The following is a 22,539-nucleotide window of genomic DNA, read 5'->3' as shown; positions in this document are numbered from 1 at the left end:
TCGACACAAACGGACTACCATCGATCAACAGTTTGGCGCGGACGGACACGACGCGCTTCCCGTCAAGCCTGGCCTGCACCATGTGGCCAACAAGGGCCTTCCGGCGCTTCAAGTCTACCGCGGGGTATTGCTCAGTCACATTGTACGGTGATCGACGCAGATCTACACGCTTAAGCGCGTTCTTGATGCACATAATTGACTGGGTATCTTTGAACTTTGCGACTTTATGCCTTACTTTATTTCTGTGGTATCTTCCGAGTCTGTGTGCCCGGTCAATCTGTGTGCCCGGTCAATCTGAGTGCCCGGTCAATCTGAATCACACTTACTGGATCCGAAATCTGTAAGTGGTCACGACAGAACCGCATAACTTGTGATACGCAGTTTTCCATTCCGTTCGAGAGCGATCAGTTTCTTCCCATCGCCGCATGCAGCACGTCATCGGAAGCGTCGGGCGGCTTACCGGAAGTTTCTTGGGTGTCATCCGATGCATTGATTGACAAACCGATCGATGGATGCTCAGTGTCAACCACTTCCGTGATTCCGATAAATAACAGATTGTCTCTGATTAATCGGCATTTAAAATCAATCACGCCTTCCATACGAGAAATGTTTCTTGGTTTTAAGTTCATATTTTCGGCGAACTTAGTTTTAGGTCACGTTTACTGTTTGTTATGTTGGTTTTGTTATCTTCTGCTTTTTTTTATACGGCTTCATGGTTGTCCGCGAGACAAATCTGGATTGTTCGATTTCCTCGCACCTTTTCTTAAAACATTACTCATTTCGTGATATTTGAAATTTAAGCGGCGATTTGATCTAAATGACCCAGTTTCTTGCCAATATTGGCAAGCCTGTTCAGCATTTTTTTTTCGAAAAGTCAAAGGTAATCGTGTGTTGGCTATTATTCGTGAAGTAATAATTTTCTTTGTTCATAGGGCTCATGTGAATATTATGAGTATAAGCAGGCGATTGCCAAAACTGGTTATAGTACAGCCATTACTAAACGCATACGCAACCAATAATTTGTAAAAAAAACTGTTTTAAATACATCATTATAAAACACCCCGTGTTTACATTGTAAATCATGATCTGCATTTAAACAAGGGATGCAACTATGTCTAAGGAACTTCGATAGTGCAGGTGCGTAGCATGCTAAATCACAATACTTGTGGCCAAGATGCAGGGCATTTTATATTACTTTATTCAAAGTACTTTCATTTAGCTTAAGTAAAAGCTATTAAAACCGCTATGAATTATGGCAAAAATGTAGTAAAGAGAACGGGAGCAGGGGGGTTATATATAAGATGAGCGCATATGGAATAAGACCCATTTTCGTATGACGATGGTCAAAAATACCATTGCGATATAAAATAACAATAATAAAGATGGTACATGGGTGTAATTGTTGCTTGTTCTTCCACACACAGTTTCTAAAGATAATTTATTTTATTACTTGTGTGCGGGCACTCTGCTTCTTGTACTCTCGGAGAAATATTTTTTTTGGCCACGGCTTTTCTAGCCAGAGATTGTATTCCAAGTGTTTAATTTGCGTTTGTTGTTGGCTCCCTGTGAACATAGCGTATAACTTCCCTTCAAAGGACCACGATCTTTCGACGGCACTGGGTTGTTTTAAGCGCAAAGATGTCAGAACCTCTGCATTTAGTTTCGTGGGGTCCTCGTTTACAAAAATGCCCGATCCTTTGAATAATTTCGCTTTGCTCATAATTTCGATCTTTTTTGTCTTCTCACGAACCTGACTATCACTGGCCGATTGTTGTTTGGTTTAAGCTTTCCTAGCCATTGCGCTATGTCAATGTCATTCGAATTAATCGTGGTTCCTAGGTGCTTGTTCACAAGCGTTACGATTTTGTCTGTGACCGACACCGAGGACAGACGGTCCTGGTCGTTTGGGATACCGGTTATTCTGACGTTATTCATGCTTCTTGTAAATGTGTTCCATTTAAATACTATCTTTAAACTGCAGAGGCATTCAGGGTAAACAGAAAAGGCTACACGTTTGTCGATATTTACATGATACAAATTGTGTAATCTTATGTATTCAAGACACCCATTTTGTTCGCGATCAATATAAAACTAGTTACTCAGAATGGGGGGGGGCGGAACAATTTATGTGTCATGGCTCTTCAAATTCTCGAGGTGTTTCATTTTTTATTACAAAGAAACTTGAATACAAGGTGCATAACGTTTATGATGACGACCAAAGAAACTTTATACTGCTAGATATTACTCTTGGTGAAACAAGATTAACGAGCGTTACTTTATATGGGCCACAATACTTTCGCAAAACGATGCGTTTCGTAAAGATTCTTTTTGGTACTTGTGGGGACTTTAATTTAGTATAATATCCAACACTCGATTAGATAATTATAAAACTGTGGACAATAAACATGCACGAAAAACGGTTTTAAAGCATATTAAAGAACGCAATCTTTCCGACCCTTTCAGAGTTAAATATCCGTTTTAAAACGATACACATAGAGACGAAAAAGTCCCATTCAACAAGCTAGGCTCGATTATTTTTACTTTTATCACCATCATTTCTCGATGTTTATATACTACCGAGCTTCAAATCAGATTAATCAACAGCGCCCTTTTCATACTCGAGGTGTGGGTTCAAAGGCGCTTTACAATTTCCCCTGATCACTGGGTCATAAGTCGTCCGTTAACATCTCGGCGCAGTATGCAGCCACGGCACATTGGCTTATTTCCCTCACAGGTACCCATTTATACACCTGGGTGTAGAGGAGTAGATGTGGGATAAATTTCTTGCTCAAGGAAATTACAGTGGTCAGGGCGGAATTCGAACCCGGGACCTCTCGATCCCTAAGCCTGCGTTTTACCACAAAGCTTTAAAAATGTCTAACTTTAACCATGGCAAAGGTTTATGGAAACATAACAATAGTCTCTTAGGTGATTTCGAATACCTAAACACTGTACATAATAAAATCATCGAAATAAAGCAACAATATATGGTTCACGTTTACACTTTTAATAACGTTTCTGAAATAACAGATAAAGACATACAATTCACGATTGACGATCAACTTTTTCTCGACACTTTCTTATGGAGATAATGGGCAAAGCTATATCATACAGTTCGTATAAGAAAAAATCGACAAGCAATCGTAAACAGCACCTTAAACTCAAAATCGATAAAACAAGAAACCCATCTCACTGAAAAAAATGTTCAAAATATCAATAATTTAAAAGCTGAACTAAAAAAAACATATATGATGAAAGATTAAAAGGGTTCATTATTAGGTCCAGAGCAGAATTGATTCAAATGGTGAAAAACTCTCAAAATTATTTTGTAACCTTGAAAAATACAATTATACGACAAAAACTATAACCACCTTAATTAATGAACAACGAATTGTATTAGATAACCAATCTGACATTTTGAAAAAACTGCATTTTTCTATAAAAAACTATACCAGTCTCAAAATGTAAACGTACGTTATAATGATTTAACTTGTTATGTTAATGACATAGAAATAACCAAACTTTCAAGTATACAATGAAATTGTCTAGAAGGGCAAATCACATTAAATAAGCTTCGACTGTGCTAAAGCGAGATTATACGATTTTTTTATATGAGTTAAATTGCAATATATTGATAAAATATGTTACAATAACACAAAATAGGCTAGAACAATTATACATTGATGACGAATTTCATTAAATGCAGTAAAGACAAATTAGCGCCCCGAGCCGATTGTGAAGCAGATATTTCGTAAATGTTTTCCTACACTAACCGAAGCATTCGTCTTTTTAGTTTATGTTTGTGTGTCGTTTGAATAGATATCGTTGCAGGAATGTAAAATACACCGTTAAACTAAATTTAGATTCACATGGTGCATGCATGATTTACATGCTGGCGAATTCGACTGTACAGACATTTTCGATTTCAAAATTAAATATCTGGCTTATTTCGCATTTTTCGACACATGTTCTTCTTAATTTGTATTTTATTTTATATTGAAATCGAGGTTTAATAAGTTTTTACACATTTTATATATATTAATAAATATTTGACAAAATCGTATAATCTCGCTTTAAAAACATGTCAAACAATAAAAGTCTATGTTCATCTGGTTTTACAATTGACTTCTTTAAAGTTTTGTGGCCAAAATTGGGTACTTTTGTTTGCAGCGCACTTTATCATGCTTTTATTAGTGAAAAGTTATCAGTTACTCAAACACAAGGCATAGTTACCTGCATACCAAAAGGCGACAATCCAAAATATAGACCGGAAAGCATTAAAACGAGAAGGAAACTTAATTGGAACCAACAAACTTGTACATGTTAGGTTTAACGTTTCAGACTTATTTCAAAATTGGACTACTCGGATTCTAACCCCGATCGGTATAATTTAAGTTATTAAAACCTTAGCATTACCTGTTTTAAATCATCTGTTTGCTTCCTTGCCAATTCTACCACATAATACGTTAACAGAGATTAATGAACTATTTATTGAATTTGTGTGGAATGGCAAACCACGCATTAGCAAAACTTTTTTACTTAAAAAGTATGCAGAATGAGGTTTAAAGATGATTGATCTGGGATTTTTTTTGACAAAAAAATGCTATAAAATGCTCATGGATCATGGATACGTAGAATTGCATCTGGGAATGGAACATGGATACATATTGTGAATACATACGGAATATTACGCTAGTCAATTGTTCTAAGAGTTTGTATCACTCGAGTGGCTTGTGTGATGACGTATCACACGAGAGGCGGAGGAGCCTCTCGTGTGATACGTCATCACACAAGCCACTCGAGTGATACAAACTCTTGGCACAATTGACTAGCGTAATATTCCTTTTTTTATATACAACAACTAACGAAAACAGTTAACAAATGTATTTTTTACTTTAACAAAACCGACAAAACAATGACTAAAACGGTACGCCATAGTTTATTTAAGACGCGTATGAATACAGTTTATGTAAATTAACGTGTAAACATTCGAACCGGGAAAACAAAGGTTTCCGACACGCTTACCTAAATGCCATCGTTAATACAATTTTTATAACAATTAAGTTGACAACTATAATCTGATGTTTATAACAAAAACGTTAAAACGATATGCACTTCCACTTCTATCGTCCATGTCTTTATCGAAACTTAGTTTGAACCACACTATTTTATTGTATTCCTATCGAAATATACATTTATGCATGATAAACACACACTCCAAAATACGTTTTTAACACATAGTTTACTGCTAAAAAACACCACGTCCGACATGTCCTTACAGAGTTTAGATAAAACTATTGTGTTTTGTCACAGAAATGACGTCACACGATGTGCTACGTAATATATTTCGTAATATAAAATATTTCTATTTTCGGTGCGTGTAATTTGATGTTATTAAATGGGTCGAAGTAGTCCGGCTGGTATGGTAATAGGGAATTGGAAACAGCGAGTAGCGTAATACGGGATTTTTTATTTCAACGATTGATACAACCTGTATTTTGTTAAAAGCATTAAATAGGTATATAATAAAATGATTGATGTTCAAAAGTTATACAATTGTTGAAGTCACTATCCTGAATGAAAACTTAATAAACAAGATAAAAAATGAATTTTGGAAAGATATATAATATAAAGAAGTGAAACTCCAGCTGCTGGAGCAGTATTGAATTCTTATTATACACAATTAGTTGGTCCTTTATTTAAGGCAAGTGACCGATTGCCCAAACAGTAAAAAACAGCACAAAACAGCACATTACAAAACAACATAAACACATATAAGAATAAAGCTGGGGTCACCGCCTTGGAACGGTCAATGCAAAGCATTGGGGGTTTAAACCGGTTATAGAGCGCTCAACCTCACACTCGGCCCAGCAATATTCATGATACATTTACGTGTAAATAAAATTTAACCTCATAGCATTGTAACTCAAATTAAACAATAAAAAAAGGGAATTGCAACGCATTCAATTTAATTACCATTTAATTACTCAATAGTAGGAAAGATACCAGAGCAACAGAGTTACATCTTTTTGCGGAACGATGAAATAAAACTACGAACAAGTATCAACTACATTCCTTCTTTATAGAAAAAGATTTTAGAATATAGCGTCATGAAGTTAATATTTCAGATCATCATCGCGCATATACAGGAAGAAGCAGCAATAATGGGTGTAACAGATCCATATTGCATAGCTTGGTTGTTTATGTGTATGCAAAAAATAAATCAAACAAGAAACGCCTTACGTTTTAAACTCAAAGACCTATGCATGTTGTTTAAAAAAGTTAAAGTATGTGGTATGAAGCATTATAAAAGCGATGACGTCACAAAAATCAATGTAGCCAGGAACAGAGAGAGAGAGAGAGTATCATATGACGTAATTGACAAGCGAAGACACGATGACGTGAACACAATTCAGGGGCAGACTGTAACATTAAAATAAAAATGTTAAAGGGGTGGTACTGTAAAATTGAAAAACCAATGAAACCAGCTGCGATGATTAAATATTTAAGAATCAAACGTATAAAATGTTAATACCATTAATGATTCCAAATTTTAAGAGAAGAAAAATATAGTGAATCGAAAACTAAGAAGCACGTGTTTTTAAGTACGTTTACATCAAATCATTTTGATACAAATGACTTTATTAAATTGAAAACTTTAATATTAACATTTCCTTTAAGATATTTTAATATGCGAACGCGCTTCAAAACATCTCCATAAAATGATGGGTGTGAAAGTCCATTAGTTAAATGCCATTTTAAAGAAACATTATTATATTTAGAAATTAAATCACCATACTTTAAGTGTAATTTAGCGAATTTATTTCTAAGGTTATGATACAGAAAACCTTGTTTTAGCAATTTCTTTGTTAATATGCGATTACGATCATTAAAATCTTTAATACATGAACATACTCTGGCATAACGTACCTGCTGCGAAATTATTCTTATAAACATCATTTGTTGAACTCTGTAAAAAAGATCAATTGAAAAATCCGTTTTGCTTCAAAATCCATTATTCTATAATCCAGACATAACAATTGTGTATTTTTTTAAATCATGGTTTGAGAAAGGCTATCATTTTGTCGGTGACTTGATGCATAACGCTGAAGATTTAACTTTGTACAATTATGACGATTCTTTCAATGTAATTAACTTCAATCCGAATTATTTACTATTCTGAGGAATTATTAATGCAGTTAAAAGGTACATGAAACTCAAAAACTCTAATGGAACTTGCTTTACAAAGCCTTTTATTCCCAATAGCCTAAGGCCTATCGAAGTCAACACAACCTATGTACGAACTAATTACCAATGATGAGTCTTCACCAATATGCATAAATAAATGGTCTAATATTCTTAATTTTATTGAAACAAAAGAATGGCGACATATTTTTGAAATACATTTTCTTATTACACAGGATACGAGTTTGCAGTGGTTGCAATATAGAATTATACATTGAATCATAGGTACAAACTCTTTTTTCTTTAGAATTGGATATGTAACTTCAGAAACTGCAATTTTTGTCAAATTTAATGTGAAACTATCGAACATTTATTTTGGGAATGTAAGCACTTCAATAAATGAATAGTGGAATTGTTTTCTACATGTAATAACTTTTCGAACAAAAATGCCCTCTTTTATACTAGGACATGCACATACAATTGGTCTCTTAAACCTAATATTTCCTTTGATCAAAATGTATATTTATGAACTGTTACAGTGTTCATTTGGTCAAGCAAATGACTCTGTCCACTAGCTTGTGGCTGATGCGGTTTCGAACCTTGATAACAAGACGACCTCTTTTTGAGAACACTCCCTCCGATGGCACGGATACCCATGGCACGGACAAAAGCTTACGAACCACGTGCGCAGTTGTTTGGAAACGTTGTTTTATTTTCACACCACCATGTCAACGGGTCGCCATCGGGTTTACAATTTGCTCGCATGATAGTTAACGTACCGTACCGAGCAACTTTCAAGCAATTGCACAAATAATTTATTTAATGATTTATGTTTGTGTTCAACTTTGTATTGACGTTATTAATGCAATGAGTTTAATACATGTCATTCTGATAAAACAAATACGACGTTATTTCTTGATTCTTGCTAAAATTGTTAGTTATAAACCCTTTAATTTCGCAAACAATCAGTATTGGATATTTGTAAATAAAATATCAACATTAGCTGTCCAATGTCTCAACTGATTTGTATCGCGAGAAAAAAGTCAAATACGTCGCCAATAGCCCTAATTCCTGCAGTTCGCTAGTTAAATTTTCGCGGGTAAAACAAAACAATAGCGCCAATTATCAAAACTTACCCCCTGTTTGTAATCTCAAAGGTATTGATTTATTGCTTTACTACTTTGTTTGTGGGCACGTTATTTATTACCATCAATGGTTCGGCATGTTTTCACTGGTCGCCAGCGCAAGTTGGCAGTATGTCGCACGCAAAACGTAAAATCGCACGAAATATTCAATTAAAAAATATTTAAAAAAATCAGGTTTACCTTTTCCCGAAAATGAAACCGGTTAACTGGTCGTTTCGGTAGGTTAATCGGTTAATCGGTTAAGCTCTAGAATCCTGAAAGTAACATTACTATTCAAAATCAACGAAATTTTCGTTAAATGTTTCGTTAAATAAACTTAACCAATTAAAAATCAGTGTTCCTTATGGCAATTGCCGAAATTTCACCGCCAGATGTGGTCTGGTAAAATAAATGTTTGTAGATACAAAATGCTCGTTTTTATTATTGTTTTGCATATTAAATTCCATTTTAATTTCCAGCAACTATATCTATTAATACGACACACGAACACTTACAAAGTGTTCGTGTGTCGTATGAAAAGATATATTCGCGGAAAATTAAAATGGAATTAATTGTGTCACAAATAAATAAAAACTAGCATTTTGTATCTACAAAATCTATGTTATCATACCACATCTAGCGTAAATATTGTGGCTATTGTTATAAGGAACACTGATTGTTTAGGTGATAACTTTATTTTACGAAATACTTTACGAAATTTTCGTTGATTTTGAGCGTTATAGAGGCTTTAATAAAAAAACATAGGTCTCATTCCCATAAAATCATAACAAAGACATTATTACCATTTAATAACTCAATGGTAGGAAGGAGACCAGAGCAACCAGAGTTACAACTTTTGGAGAAACGATGAAATGAAATAACGAACAAGTGTCAACTATATCCCTTACTTTTAGAAAAAGATTTAAAAAATATAGCATCATATAGTTAATATTTCAGATCATCATCGTGCAAATACAGGAAAAATCGGCAATAATGGGTGTAAAAGATCCATATTAGGCTAAATAGCTTGGATGTTTATGTGACAGCTTAAAAAAATAAATCAAACACGAAACGACCGTCAGATGTAATATATTAATAAAGTTTAACTATATAAACCCGATAACCTATGCATGTAACCCAAAACAGTGAAAGTGTGTCGGATGACACGATGACGTGAACAAAATCCCATATAATTAGAGGGGCAGTACTTAAAATGAAAATAAAAAAATATTAATAGGCGCAGTACTGTAAAATGGAATTACCAATAAAACCAGCTATGTTTATTGATTATTATAGAATCAAAGATATGAAATGGTCATTCCATCAATAATTCATAATTTTATGAGAAGACAGATACAGTGAATCGAAAACCAAGAAGCATGTGTTTTTTAAGTACGTCAAAATCATATACTTTTGATAAAAAAAAACAGTTAATTAAATTGAAAGTTTAATGTAAACATTTTCTTTAAGATATCTGAATTTGCGAACACGCTTCAAAGCATCTCCATAAAATGATGGGTGGGAAATTCCGCTAGTTAAATGCCATTTTACAGTGATATTATGGGCATCTTACAGTTTATAGGTGTCTATCGCAACCGTTGTTTATTTTTGGTGTTTTCACTTCATATACACTTTTATTTGTTAATGCAGCATCAACATACTAAAACAATATCCCGGAAAGAGAAACATAATGCATTTGAATAATAACCGTACTTTCGTTTTGACAACTGACGACAGAAATGATTCGATTTACGATGTGAATCTAAATCTAGTTTTAGTGCAAATCATACAACACAAAGACACTATATTGTTTTACGGATCATTTCGGCTTAGAGGACTGGGTGAGTCATGTAAAATATCGAATATAATATATACTTTTTATAAACAACTGGTAGCAAGATGAGTTGCAGATACTTGGTCATTAACCACATTTTAACCAACTCTTTTTACCTGTAAATTCTTTTCAGCTCAATTCAACAGTGAAAAATGCCCATAATATCACTTTAAAGAACATTATATTTTGAAATTAAATCACAATACTTTGAGTGAAATTTAGCGAATTTACATCGTAGGTTATGATACAAAAAACCTTGTTTTGGCAAATTCTTCGTTAATATACATGTACGATTACGTTCATTAAAATTTTTAATACATGAACATGCTCTGGAGTCACGTACCAACTGCGTAACGTACGCCAAACTGGTTGCGAATGTGGGTGTGTGGAACGTTTTATATAGCCGTAAGACAGCACACACAAACACTGTGAAACTTGCAAAACTGTGGAAAAATTTATTACTGCAATATCTGGTATGGAACATCATAAAGAATTCATCTACCCAATGTGTTCAAATCATGCAATTGTATTAATGAATTGACCATGCCCAATGAGGCATATGTATTTGTTTCAAAATTAATTTCAAAGTATCTACTCTGAAACCATTGTATCCTAAGTTGGTATGTCTATATTGTAGCATTGTTAAGAATTATTCGCCATATAATGTTCAAATCGTGTCAATTGCCATAAGAAGTATTTCTGTGTTTATTCTAGACAACGCGACCGTTTTCCGAGATTAAGTTTATTTGGCGTGAATTCTGAGCTATTATTTGATAACAAGTAACCGACTTTTTAAGACTTCTTAAGTTCTAACGCACACTTTTTCATACTATAAAAGATTCTGTGAAGGGTTCGATCGTTTACGGTTTGAATAATATTATCGTCAAACGCCAATTTTAGCGTTAAACATAATTTTGTTAAATTCATCAAAGGAATGCAATTGTGAAAAAGTAAATTAAATGTTGAATATTATGTATATTCCAATTACCATACCTTGCACAATACATATTACAAGAGAACTATTTATTTACAAACGCATAAGAAAGACACAAACATATACAACTGAAACAACGAGGGAACACTCAATACTCAAAGTAACGACAATTAGATTCCTATTTACCTACTTAAGTTGCGACGAAAATTAATAACAAACAAACACACATTCAGACTATGTACAGATAATTGCAATGCTTTCTTAAAAGTCTAGGCTTTCTGTGTGAAAAGAAACACATGGGATATTACTGTCGGTAAATTGACTTTACCGGCTGCGACTTATGGCGCCTTTGAACGCGTAGCATTTAAACATATTCACATTTTCGTGCAATATAATTATGTTGGTAGAAAACAACAACAACATATATATAGTTTTTATTCGCCGGGACGCATACAGTTTCAGTTCGTTACACTCTACAAAAACTATTATTTTATTCCGATATTGTTAGGTTCCGACGAGGATTGACAGTCCCATTAATCGTTTTTTTATAACTATATACACGACAAATTACTTTCGGCGTAACAATCTCTGTCGAGCTTCTAGATAGTTTGCTTCCCAGGTTATTGAAAAAAGTCGCGCCTGATCACATGAAATAGAACTGTGGTTGCAATTCGTTGAATCATAATGTATATATTCAATTAGGATTAAAATTATTCCAAATTCAAACTTGTAAAAGGAAATACGTGTGTTTCGTATTCAATACTATTTTGTGAACAACACAAAATGTTGTCTAGCAAAACTTTTGCATCAACATTTGTATCGCTTTTCTTTCTGTGATCTCAACAAAAACTACATAAAACATGCTTGTTTTTTTGGTAAGGTTGTGAAAAAACCGGACCATTTTAAAGATGTGTTAATATCATCAAATTATTCAATATAAGCATAGTGCAGTTTGCTTGAGAAAGACTATCGTTACGACACAACTTGCTATGTATTTATTTATCTCTAACTTATGCCCCGGTTAAGTATTCAGCATTGAAGATAACAAAGCAGCATAGTTTTAACACATGAGGGAAACCTATCTTGATTTATACTATTTACACAGTTTAACCTATTATTTTCAGGATGTATAGTATATGAAGTGGTAAACCTTAAGAGACAATATAAAAGTAAGTTCAAAGCATATATTACTGGTAGTGATTGATATGAAGACAAATAATAAAAAATCAAAACGTGTTTTTCATATTCCAAGATAATTATAACATTCATGGCATTGTATCGTTTTAAAATCAGACCGCCCATACGGGTCAGGAATCATTCGCCATACATGTTTTATAATAAGTGAATACGTACACCTAAACAAAACCAATCGACTCATAAACGCATAATAATAATATTTATTAAGTATTGTCAACAAAAGCAAATATTGTATGTATATGATCTGTATTTTGCTCCATTTTATCATGTACTTAGTTAACGGAATTCCTTTGAGAGCCCACGTAATTGCCATAACCGTCCACGGCATTCGATTGCCAGCCCACATTATTCCATCCCCCGCTCACATCATTCCCTTGTGATCCAACAACATTTCCGTACCCGCGCACGGCATTACTTTGCGAGCCGACGTTATTGCCTTGCCAGCCGCCCCCTTAAATAATAATAGTTAAGACATACATACGTAATTCAAGTTGGTATTTCATTAATTATTTGTATTAAAGAATATTACACACTGAAATACAACTAATGAAATTTGATTGTTTTTTTTTTGTATCTGTATTATAAACTTTTTTATACGCCACACATTAACATTACATGGTGTATAAAATATATCAGTTATTGTAATAAATATTTAATAAATACATGACAGGTAGAACCCATTTATATACTTACATCCAGGCCAATAGGAACCTACAATAATAAAAGGCTTTGTTCAATTTCGTATCGAGTATGCTTTATATTAGAAAACAGCTTTTTAAATGTTACACAATTTGGAATTGTTAAGCATATTTTAAAACGGCCATAATGTAAATAATGCATGAACACATCCGGAGAATGGTGTTATTTAATAACACATTATTGATGGTATAACGAAGCCGATATATCAATACGGAGTTAGTAAAATGTTTCTGTTGTATTCGATGCAGAAGTTTTTAAACATGGCAGTAATCGATGTTTGAAAATTGAATTAAGAGTAAAATAAACATTAAATCAAAGTTGTATAATGTTTGCAAATAAAATGTCAATTAAAAACATTTATATAAAAAATTCAATTTGTTTAGTTAATTGAAGTGAATTGATATCGTTATGTCGTATTAATTTTAATTCTAACATGTATACCAGTATGATATTAAAGATATCTATAACCATATTCTAATGTGGAAATATATACAAACAACTTCTGATTAAGGTGTGCATTTTCTGCGCTGTGCTCGTATAATTCAAGACTGTCCTGACACATCTTTGTTTGTTATATAACTATGTTGCCCTAATTTGTACTAATGGCAACATCATAAAACATATCCGTTTCTACCTAGTGGTTGCCTAATTATATTGGTACTGCATCCATAGGATGCTATCAAATATATTATTGTTTTCTTACCTGAATAACTAGGATATTGTTGCGGCCAATAGGTCTCATATTGTGGCACATACGAGTTCCAATATCCGCCCTTGCCGGAACCTTGACCTGGCAAATACGAGTTCCAGTATGGGCTCCAGCTGGTGCTTAACGCTGCGCCGAAGCATGACACGAACAGCACAAGTGTGACAGATGAGAACATCGTTTTACCTACAGGTGTAAGTAGAAGTCATTATTTTTTTTCCATTTCTACACGGTATTCAAATACCATTCACTGAACTACATTTTTCGTAATTTTGTCAATTGTATAATTTGTTGTTTCACGTTTGGTTATTTACACCATAACAGCAGCGCTTCTATCTGACAGAAAAGAGACATACCATAAGCCTTTAGCTTCTTTCTCAATCCTGTCAAATTGTATCCTACAGCCTTTATATTAAGCAATACTGCAATTTCCTCCTGCCTTGTATATCGTTCGAAAATAATTTGTATGTTTGTATTATATTGCTTATATGCACTTTCTATTGAACTAAATAACTAGTGTTTAAACCAAAGTAGAAGACAGGTTATATATTGGTAGTGTGGTCTCCTTAAGGATTAATACTTAATACAAAAGCAGTCTTAGCTCAAACAATTAAGCCAAGTCCCAGAGTTGCTGAGTGTTCATCATTGTTTATAGCATAAGATTGATACAATAAACAAATTTCAAACTCGATAACTCAAAATTGTATTGTCATTACATTCGAATACGTCCCGTGCGTACGGTAATATACTTTAAGCGTGCTTTTTTTTCAATAAATAAAGCGGGTAGGAAAACGATTAAACAGAAGCGTAGGAAGCGCAATAACATAGAAGACGTTGTATATGTGATGTGTTGTCTGCGGGGCGGTGATCATATACAGACTGTTTGCGAATGAGTTTATAATGCCTACACGTGTCACCGTGTTTTGTTAGAAAAGCATTAATGAAATACATGTCGTTTCAAAATGCATTTAATTACTTCGTGGAAAGAGACAATTTGTACATTAAATAATAATTAAGTGTTTAACACAAGTATATGTGTGTTTCACTCATTTCCATGAACTAAATTCAAAGAGTGAAACAATAACATAACGACCTGTTAACCTCGTTGATTTAAACAAATTTACTATCGCATATGTATTTTTAAGTATTCCTGCAAGCCTGCAAGACCGTTGCACATTTTAACGTATTTGTCTTTGTAAAAGGTACATATTGGATACAAATGTGCTTGCTATTAGTTCGACTAATAGTGGTTGGGTTCAAATCATGTCTCTAGTGATTTGATGGTAAACAAAAGAAGTTTAAACAGGCATCCGCCAATTTTGAAATAGTTACTGATATTGTTCTTACATATAGTGTGTAGTAGACAGGAGGTGTAAAATGTAAATGTTTGAATAACCTCTTGTGTAAATTAGAGTTAAATTAGTAATATAACAAGTCGCCATGACCATTAGTGTGCTTAATGAATCATGCTCGCGGCCCAGTGTTTTATTATAGCCGATGTCGCGGCCCAGTGTTTTATCATAGCCGATGTCGCGGCCCAGTGTTTTATTATAGCCGTTGCCACATATATAAATGCAGGCGCGGAGATATTTGTATCAACAGGCACATATAATAGCCAACTATTCGTAAATAAATGATGATCCTACGTAATAGAGGTTGTTTGCCCCAAACTGTTTTAACTAAATAATTTCGCTAAAATTAAAACACTAAGTAATAATTTAAAGAAAGAGTGGCCCATGACATTCAGATTTTTCCTGCCATACTTGAAATACAATAATATAAGTTGTGGCTGTGTAAGAGGAGAACACCGTATCATATGCGACAAACTTTAGATGCATGCTTTATTTGAAACGTAAAATCAATACAAGTCTGCCACTTATTATCTGTTTAGATCTGTTATCTTAAACAAAATACAGCTTGTTTAATTAAGCACGTATGATTGAACAGACAAAAAAAGCCAAAAGTTCGATCCGCTCATTTATTTTTTTATTTTATTTTTTTTTTTTTTTTTTTTTTATAATTCAATATCATACATACAATGTAAACATGTGTATATGATCATACAACATAGTGATTGTACAAAGCAATAAAGTTCAAACATGTTATACAAGATATGCTAATATATATTTTTTTAGAGAGAAAAAAAAAGAGCAACAGAGGAATAGTTATGAAAAATGATGAGTTGTATAAAGTCGGAAGAAAGCATGCTGGACTTGTGTGTTTTGTTGTATATTCACAATGATCTTGTCAGATTGACAAAAATAAATCAATAAACATAACTGTTTTAGAGAGATAAACTAACATTATAGTGAATGTATATAAGTGGACAAAACATTATGAGAATTTAATCCGATTCCATTTTTGTTCAAAGATTTGTAATGAGTCATTACTGAGGGCTATTTCTTTCTCAATCTGGATTTTTAGTTTAAGACTATGGACAAAACAATTAAAATTTGGTACTAGTTTTTTGTACTTCATGTTTAAGATAAAATATTTCATCAATATGACCATAAAATTCACAATATTATTACAGTCTATTGATTTCAATGAGTTAATTCCGAAACTTATATTTAAGAAAGATAGTTTAACGTTTAGTTGATGTTGTTCAAGAAAAGATATTAATTGATTCCAAATAGGCTGGATGTGTTTGCACTCCCAAAAAAGATGTTCTATAGTTTCAATGTTTTCACTGCAGAAGTCACACAGATTTGAGTTAGATAATTTGCATTTAAAGAGATATTTATTTGTAGCTATAATTCTTTGGATGTATTTATATTGAAAATTTCTCAGTGTGCTTTCAATAGTTGCTTTATATGGCATGGTAAATATGTGTTTCCAATTAAGTTCATTTTCTCCAAAAAGGACTTGCCATTTATTTTGGATTTTGGAGTTTTCTGTAGGGTTTTTAATTTGTAGTGTGTAAAATATTTTATTTGTTTTGTTTTTTCTTCCAAGTATGTTTTCTACAAATGTTGTTTGAGTACATGGTGTATTATTTGTATTGATTTCAGATTTAATATGTATGGGTATGCTTTTGATTAGTGTGTAGTATTTCAGAAAATTATTTGAAGGTATTCCGTATATGTAGCATATATTATCAAAAGAGTAGAAATCCTTAATTCTGTAGTCATATAATTGGTCGACATATTTAATGCTTCGTTCAAACCAGTCTTTATAGAAAAACGTCTTATTGTTTGAAGTTATGTCTTTATTGTTCCACAAAATTGTTTTACTGCTGGTTTGGGTTTCTAAGTTATGAGTGACATCACTCCACGCTGATAGAACATCAGACAGAAATATGTTTTCGTTTGCAATTTCATGTAAGATAGTATTGCTGATGTTACATTCAAAGAGTAAGGAGTCACCATATTTTTTTAGGATTTTCTGGTAGAATAATTTCCATTTACTCGTATTGGTATTATCTAGGTATCTTTTAACCCAGCTGCATTTGATTGCATTTAAGAATGAGTCAATGTTCGTTAATTGGATACCTCCATTTTCTACAGATTGAATTAACTGAGTTCTTTTTATTTTATCAGGCTTACCGTCCCATATGAAATTAAATATTGCTGATTTTATATCGTTAATAACATCATTTGGTGGATTTGGGAGAACTGTTAATACATATATTAATTTAGGAAGTGCAAACGTTTTCAATACTGTGTTTTTTCCGATGAGTGTAAGTTTACGATGATGCCATGATTTTAAGCAGTTTTTGAAATTCTGTAATTTAGGTAGTATGTTTTTAAGAACTGTATCCTTTTCATTATTTGTGAAAGTAATTCCTAACGTTGTGGCTTCATCGGTTGTCCAATTAAATTTCATTTCTTTTTTATATTGAACATTACTTTGTTTTAATTTACCTACTCGTAGCACAGTACATTTACTTTTGTTTAGTTTAAGACCCGATGTCATTCCGTAAAGGGTTAGCGACTCTATTAGGTTATGGAAAGAATCGTAATTGTCATTTAAAAAATAAGTTGCATCGTCGGCAAATAGGGATTGTTTGATTTCTTCGTCAGGTTCTAGTGATATGCCTTTTATGTGTTTATTTGATTGGATGTGATGTGATAGATACTCGATGCAAATAATAAATAGCGATGATGAGAGTGGACATCCTTGTCGAACCCCTCGTTCGATGTTAAAACTGTTTGAAAAGAAGCCATTGTTTATGATTATACTGTTAAAATCGGTATAGAATAGTTTAACCCATTGAATGAGACTTTCGCCAAAATTCATATTTTCTAAGCAAGAGAACATAAATGAATGATCAAGCGAATCGAATGCCTTTTCAAAGTCTGCAAAGAATATTAGACCAGGATTATTTGAATTGTTGAAATAGTTGATGCATTCTTGGATAAGACGAACGTTTTCACCAATGTAGCGTCCTTTTATGAAACCAGATTGAGATTTTGAAATGATTGATGGTAATATTTTTTTAATTCTGTTTGCTATACTTTTAGTTGCAATTGTATAATCATTGTTTAGTAAACTAATCGGGCGCCAGTTTGATAACGATTCTAAGTTTTTTCCAGGTTTTGGAATAAGTGATATAATACCTTGTTTTTGTAGAGTAGTTAAGTTTTCGTTGTTAAATGAATAGTTAAGTGAATTAATTAGATGTGTTTTTATATCATTCCAGAATATTTTATAAAATTCGATTGTGATGCCATCAGATCCTGGGCTTTTGTTATTTTGCATTTCTTTTAGGGCTAATCCACATTCATATTCATGAAGCAATCCGTCGCACAGTTGTTTTTCCTCCTGGTTTAAAGCGTGATGTGTATTTTTAAAAAGGGTGTTATCTTCAACATTTTTTCGTTTATAGAGGGTTTCGAAAAATAAACGTTGTTCTTCTAGTATTTGAGTTCTGTTTGTTATATCTTAGCCATTGACTACTAATTTGTGTATAGTTTTTTGTTCACTTCTACGTTTTTCAATGTTTGCGAAATATTTTGTGTTTTTTTCATTGTGTTCAACATGCTGTGCACGCGCTCTTAGTATTATTCCATTGAGATGTGTATGATAGATTCCATCTAATATTTGTTTTTTTATTGTTATTTCATTTTCAATGTCGGTGGTATCATTTGTGTTTGTTTGATGCAATTGTTTTTCAAGTGTTTCAATGGTTTTGATGGTTTCAGTTTCAAGTGTGTGTGTTTCTTTTTGTTTAAATGATGTGTATCTAATTGTTGTATTACGTATATTTCCTTTAATTACTTCCCATAAGGTGTTTGGGTTTGCGTCTTTATTATTTTGAACAGTATTTAATATTTCCTGTTTTATTTGTGTTTGGTATTGTGTATCTAATAAGATGCTGTTGTTAATTTTAAAGTATCCTGGGCCTCTTTCAGGTTGTATATTGTGCAGTTTAAGTTCAACTAGAGAGTGGTCTGTCATAAATCCTGGTTTAATGCTACATGAGTCAATAATGTTGCAAAGTGACTCAGATATTAAAAAATAGTCTAATCTACAAAATATTGTTGGTTTTGTGTTTGAGTGCCAGGTGAATTTGCTTTCTTTTGGATTTACTGTACGCCAGATGTCTATCATATTGTAGTTTTCAATAATGTTATTCAAAATGTTTCTATTTTTAGGATGAGTATAAAGGTTTCCCTTCTTTTTATCTACTGATGGGTTCAGGACAGTATTGAAATCACCACCGATTATTATATTTTTATCTTGGTTATTAATTATGAAGGTTTGTAATGTTTCGTAAAATGTGGAATCGTCTATGTTAGGACCGTAGACGTTGATTAATGTTAATTGTGTTTCGTGTATTTTGATATCTATACTTGCTAGTCTGCCAATTATTATTTCGTTTAAGTTATCGACTGTGATCCCTGTATTGTTTTTAATCAAAAAAGCAATGCCTTGTTTATTAGTATGTTGTCCACTAAGATAGATGTCGCCGTCCCATTCATCCTTTAAGATTTGTGCTAAAGAGTGTGTCAAGTGACTTTCTTGTAGTAGGCATAAAGTATATTTTTTTTCGTCTAACCATTTGAAGATTTTTATTCGTTTGTCTTTATTGTTTAGCCCTTTTACATTCAAAGTACATATTTTAATCATTTAAAGCGGTAGAGGGTAATGTACATGATAATTTGTGTGTGCTTGTCCAGTTGGTTTCTATTTTAAGACATATGTCCATACATACAAACAAAAAAAGGAAACAAAGATTAGAGATACAAAAAGATGAATATACCATAGAAATGAGGAAGTAAAAGGAAATAATAACAAAAGTGAGAAAAAAAGAACAATAAACGACTGCCTTCCAATAGAGACATGAAAAAAACATATTTCCGTACACTGGAAATACTCAAACTAATTGAGTAATAAAAGTGATCTGAGACATAAAATGTATGGCAGTAAATTCTAAAAAACAGTTGTTGTTTTTTCATATCTTCAAAAGATAATTTTAGTGTAATAGAAATAAATGGTCAGATAAGTACACTGTGCGCAGAAAATCACAATTCAAATTACAAAAATAGCTATTTCATAAAAATACTTTGTGTTTTTCTTAGTATTATCGTCTTTGGGATGATTTCGCGTCTAAATACACATGCAAGATTAAAAGGAAAACAACACAAAAAGGTTATATGTACAAAAAGGAATACGAATATTATGTTCAGCGATGACTAAACACTGTTTTGTCAACATCGTAAAATTATTGATAATGATCTGAAAAAAACAACAACAACAAACAATTAGTATATATGACACCGTGCAATGGATGATCACTCTTTGGAAAATAAATCACTGAATAGTGAATTTCTTTTTCTACGTATAAAAAGAAATCGATTTTATATTTAGTATTATAAATGTACGTTTCCTGGTTTCAATATGATATAGTTTACATTTAATAATGTAAAAAGAGTCGATCCACCAATGTGTTATTATCGACATCAACATTTAACAAGTTACACGTAACCTGGTGTGTGTTGGGGGTGGGTATGTGGGTGTGTGCGTGCTTGCTGTGTGCGTGTGTTGTGTTGGTGCGGGCATGAGCGTGTGTCCACAAGTTTGTCTTTGTGCGTGTGTTTGCGTGTACTTGCGTGTGTGTGTGAGCGGGTGTGTATCCGTACGCGCGTTTGTGCGGGCATGAGCGTGTGTGTGCAAGTTTGTGTATGCGCGTGTGCGCGCGTGCGCGCGTGCGTGTGTTTGCGTGTACTTGTGTGTGTGTAAGTTTGTGCCTACGTGTGTGTGCTCGTGCGTTTGTGTGTGAGTGTACGTGCTTGTGTGTGAGCGCGTGTGTTTCCGCGTGCGCGTGAGTGCGCTTTCGTGTGTGTGCATGCGCGCATGTGTGTGTGTATTCGTTTGAGTGTGTGCGTATGCTGGTTTAACTTTTCGTGCACGCGAACGTGTGAGTTTTGGGCATGCGCGCTTTGTGGTTGCGCGTACGTGTATGTGTTTGTGCGTCCGTACGTGTGGGTTTGCCCGTCTGTGTACGTTATCATACTTATTAAGCGTAGATAACTTTAATAACAATAATAACTAAATATGGTTATTGCAGTTACAAAAATATGTGTTAATATTAAGAGACATATGCTCTATAAAGAAACGCACACGAAAACGTAGGGTAAAACTGCTAAATTAAAACAGGTTAACAGGTTATTTTGTACATCCGTCTCCTTGTCGATCCAAATATACGAAAAAACGAAATATGCTTAGATCGACTAACGGGTACTCACACTTTTTACTAAATAAAGAAAGGTTTGTTAGAAGTAATCTACATTTGGAATGAAAATCTCATATTTTAATTTCGTCTGTATCCGGCCGTCAGTTTATCTAGCTCCGAAAAAAAAGATGAACTAGACTAACTACCGGATGTGTTTATACTAAGTTATCAAAATTATGAGCTGTATCCGGCCGTCAGTTTATCTAGCTCCGAAAAAAAGATGAACTAGACTAACTACCGGATGTGTTTATACTAAGTTATCAAAATTATGAGCGTGTAACTCTAATGGGAATGAAGTATTTGGTTAAAAAATGTTTACGAGAGTAGTTAGATAACAACATAGGTGATGTGGTATTATAGAGTAAATCTAATTTACAGATTGCATATATCTGCATGTTTAGCACAAACGTTCGGTATATATTATAAGCACCGCACGGTACATATTTAAATATATATCGGTGGCATAAAAACAGTGTACAGATGTGTGGAATTATAGCAATGCACGTGTAAAATATCTAGGTTCAAGTATAAATAAGCATGAGTAGCTACATTGACAAATATTAAAATGTTACATCCTTAGATAATTGTATACTATTTAGTTTTCTTGTACAAAACACTTATTCGTCTTCCTCGGCGATCGATTTTAGCCCGACCGTATCAGGCAGTAAACTGAATATGCTAATTTTTAAGGTAATTTGATTCATAACTGGCTTATATCAAACTTTATAAACGTGTCGATGCCATTAAAGTTTAGCAGTTACTCTAAAAAGTAATCTTTTATTGCAAAACTGCATCAGCAGAATGCTTTGCTTTAAAGATTGTAAAAGATGTGTTATCACGTAATCAAAATATTTTAAATGCTAGTTAATTCTATAATGATACGTATACAATACATTATAATACATTTAAGACATAATTACATTTATTAAATGAATACTTACCTTGGTCGTTGCTCTGACAATGAGGACTCGATGATAAAGCTAGAATGCAGACGTTTATATACCCGTTGGAAATTTGATGTGTGCTTTTTACAATAATTAATGTGCTAATAACGTATGTAAATCTACGTTGAACATGTGCATTGAAATGTACCGTGAAAATTAGAAACATATGTGGTAGTATCATAATGTCCAGCTTATCTCATTACAGCTTTTCAAAGATTATCGCCCTGTTCGTTTAAGC

At 33.2% G+C, this 22,539-nt stretch overlaps 1 protein-coding gene across 1 annotated transcript; it reads right to left on the bottom strand.

Moving 5' to 3' along the window:
- Nucleotides 1–12,467: 12,467 nt before the first annotated feature.
- LOC127843133 (uncharacterized) lies at nucleotides 12,468–22,322 on the bottom strand. Its single transcript, XM_052372975.1, has 4 exons — nucleotides 22,299–22,322; nucleotides 13,677–13,865; nucleotides 12,968–12,985; nucleotides 12,468–12,725 (listed from the first exon to the last, which is right to left on the bottom strand). Exons 2-4 carry the CDS (start codon nucleotides 13,855–13,857, stop codon nucleotides 12,547–12,549), a joined length of 378 nt encoding a protein of 125 aa, XP_052228935.1. The 5' UTR covers nucleotides 13,858–13,865; nucleotides 22,299–22,322; the 3' UTR covers nucleotides 12,468–12,546.
- Between the last annotated feature and the right edge of the window lie 217 nt (nucleotides 22,323–22,539).

The sequence above is a fragment of the Dreissena polymorpha genome, chromosome 8 (genome assembly GCF_020536995.1).
Source record: "Dreissena polymorpha isolate Duluth1 chromosome 8, UMN_Dpol_1.0, whole genome shotgun sequence".
In the NCBI taxonomy this organism is placed as follows: domain Eukaryota; kingdom Metazoa; phylum Mollusca; class Bivalvia; order Myida; family Dreissenidae; genus Dreissena; species Dreissena polymorpha.
The sequence above is the reverse complement of the archived record's forward strand: the minus strand, read 5'-3'. Positions and strand labels throughout refer to the sequence as shown.

What these genes read in the sequence shown, in the direction of transcription:
- LOC127843133 (XM_052372975.1), bottom strand. Translation starts at nt 13,857, where the DNA reads ATGTTCTCATCTGTCACACTTGTGCTGTTCGTGTCATGCTTCGGCGCA.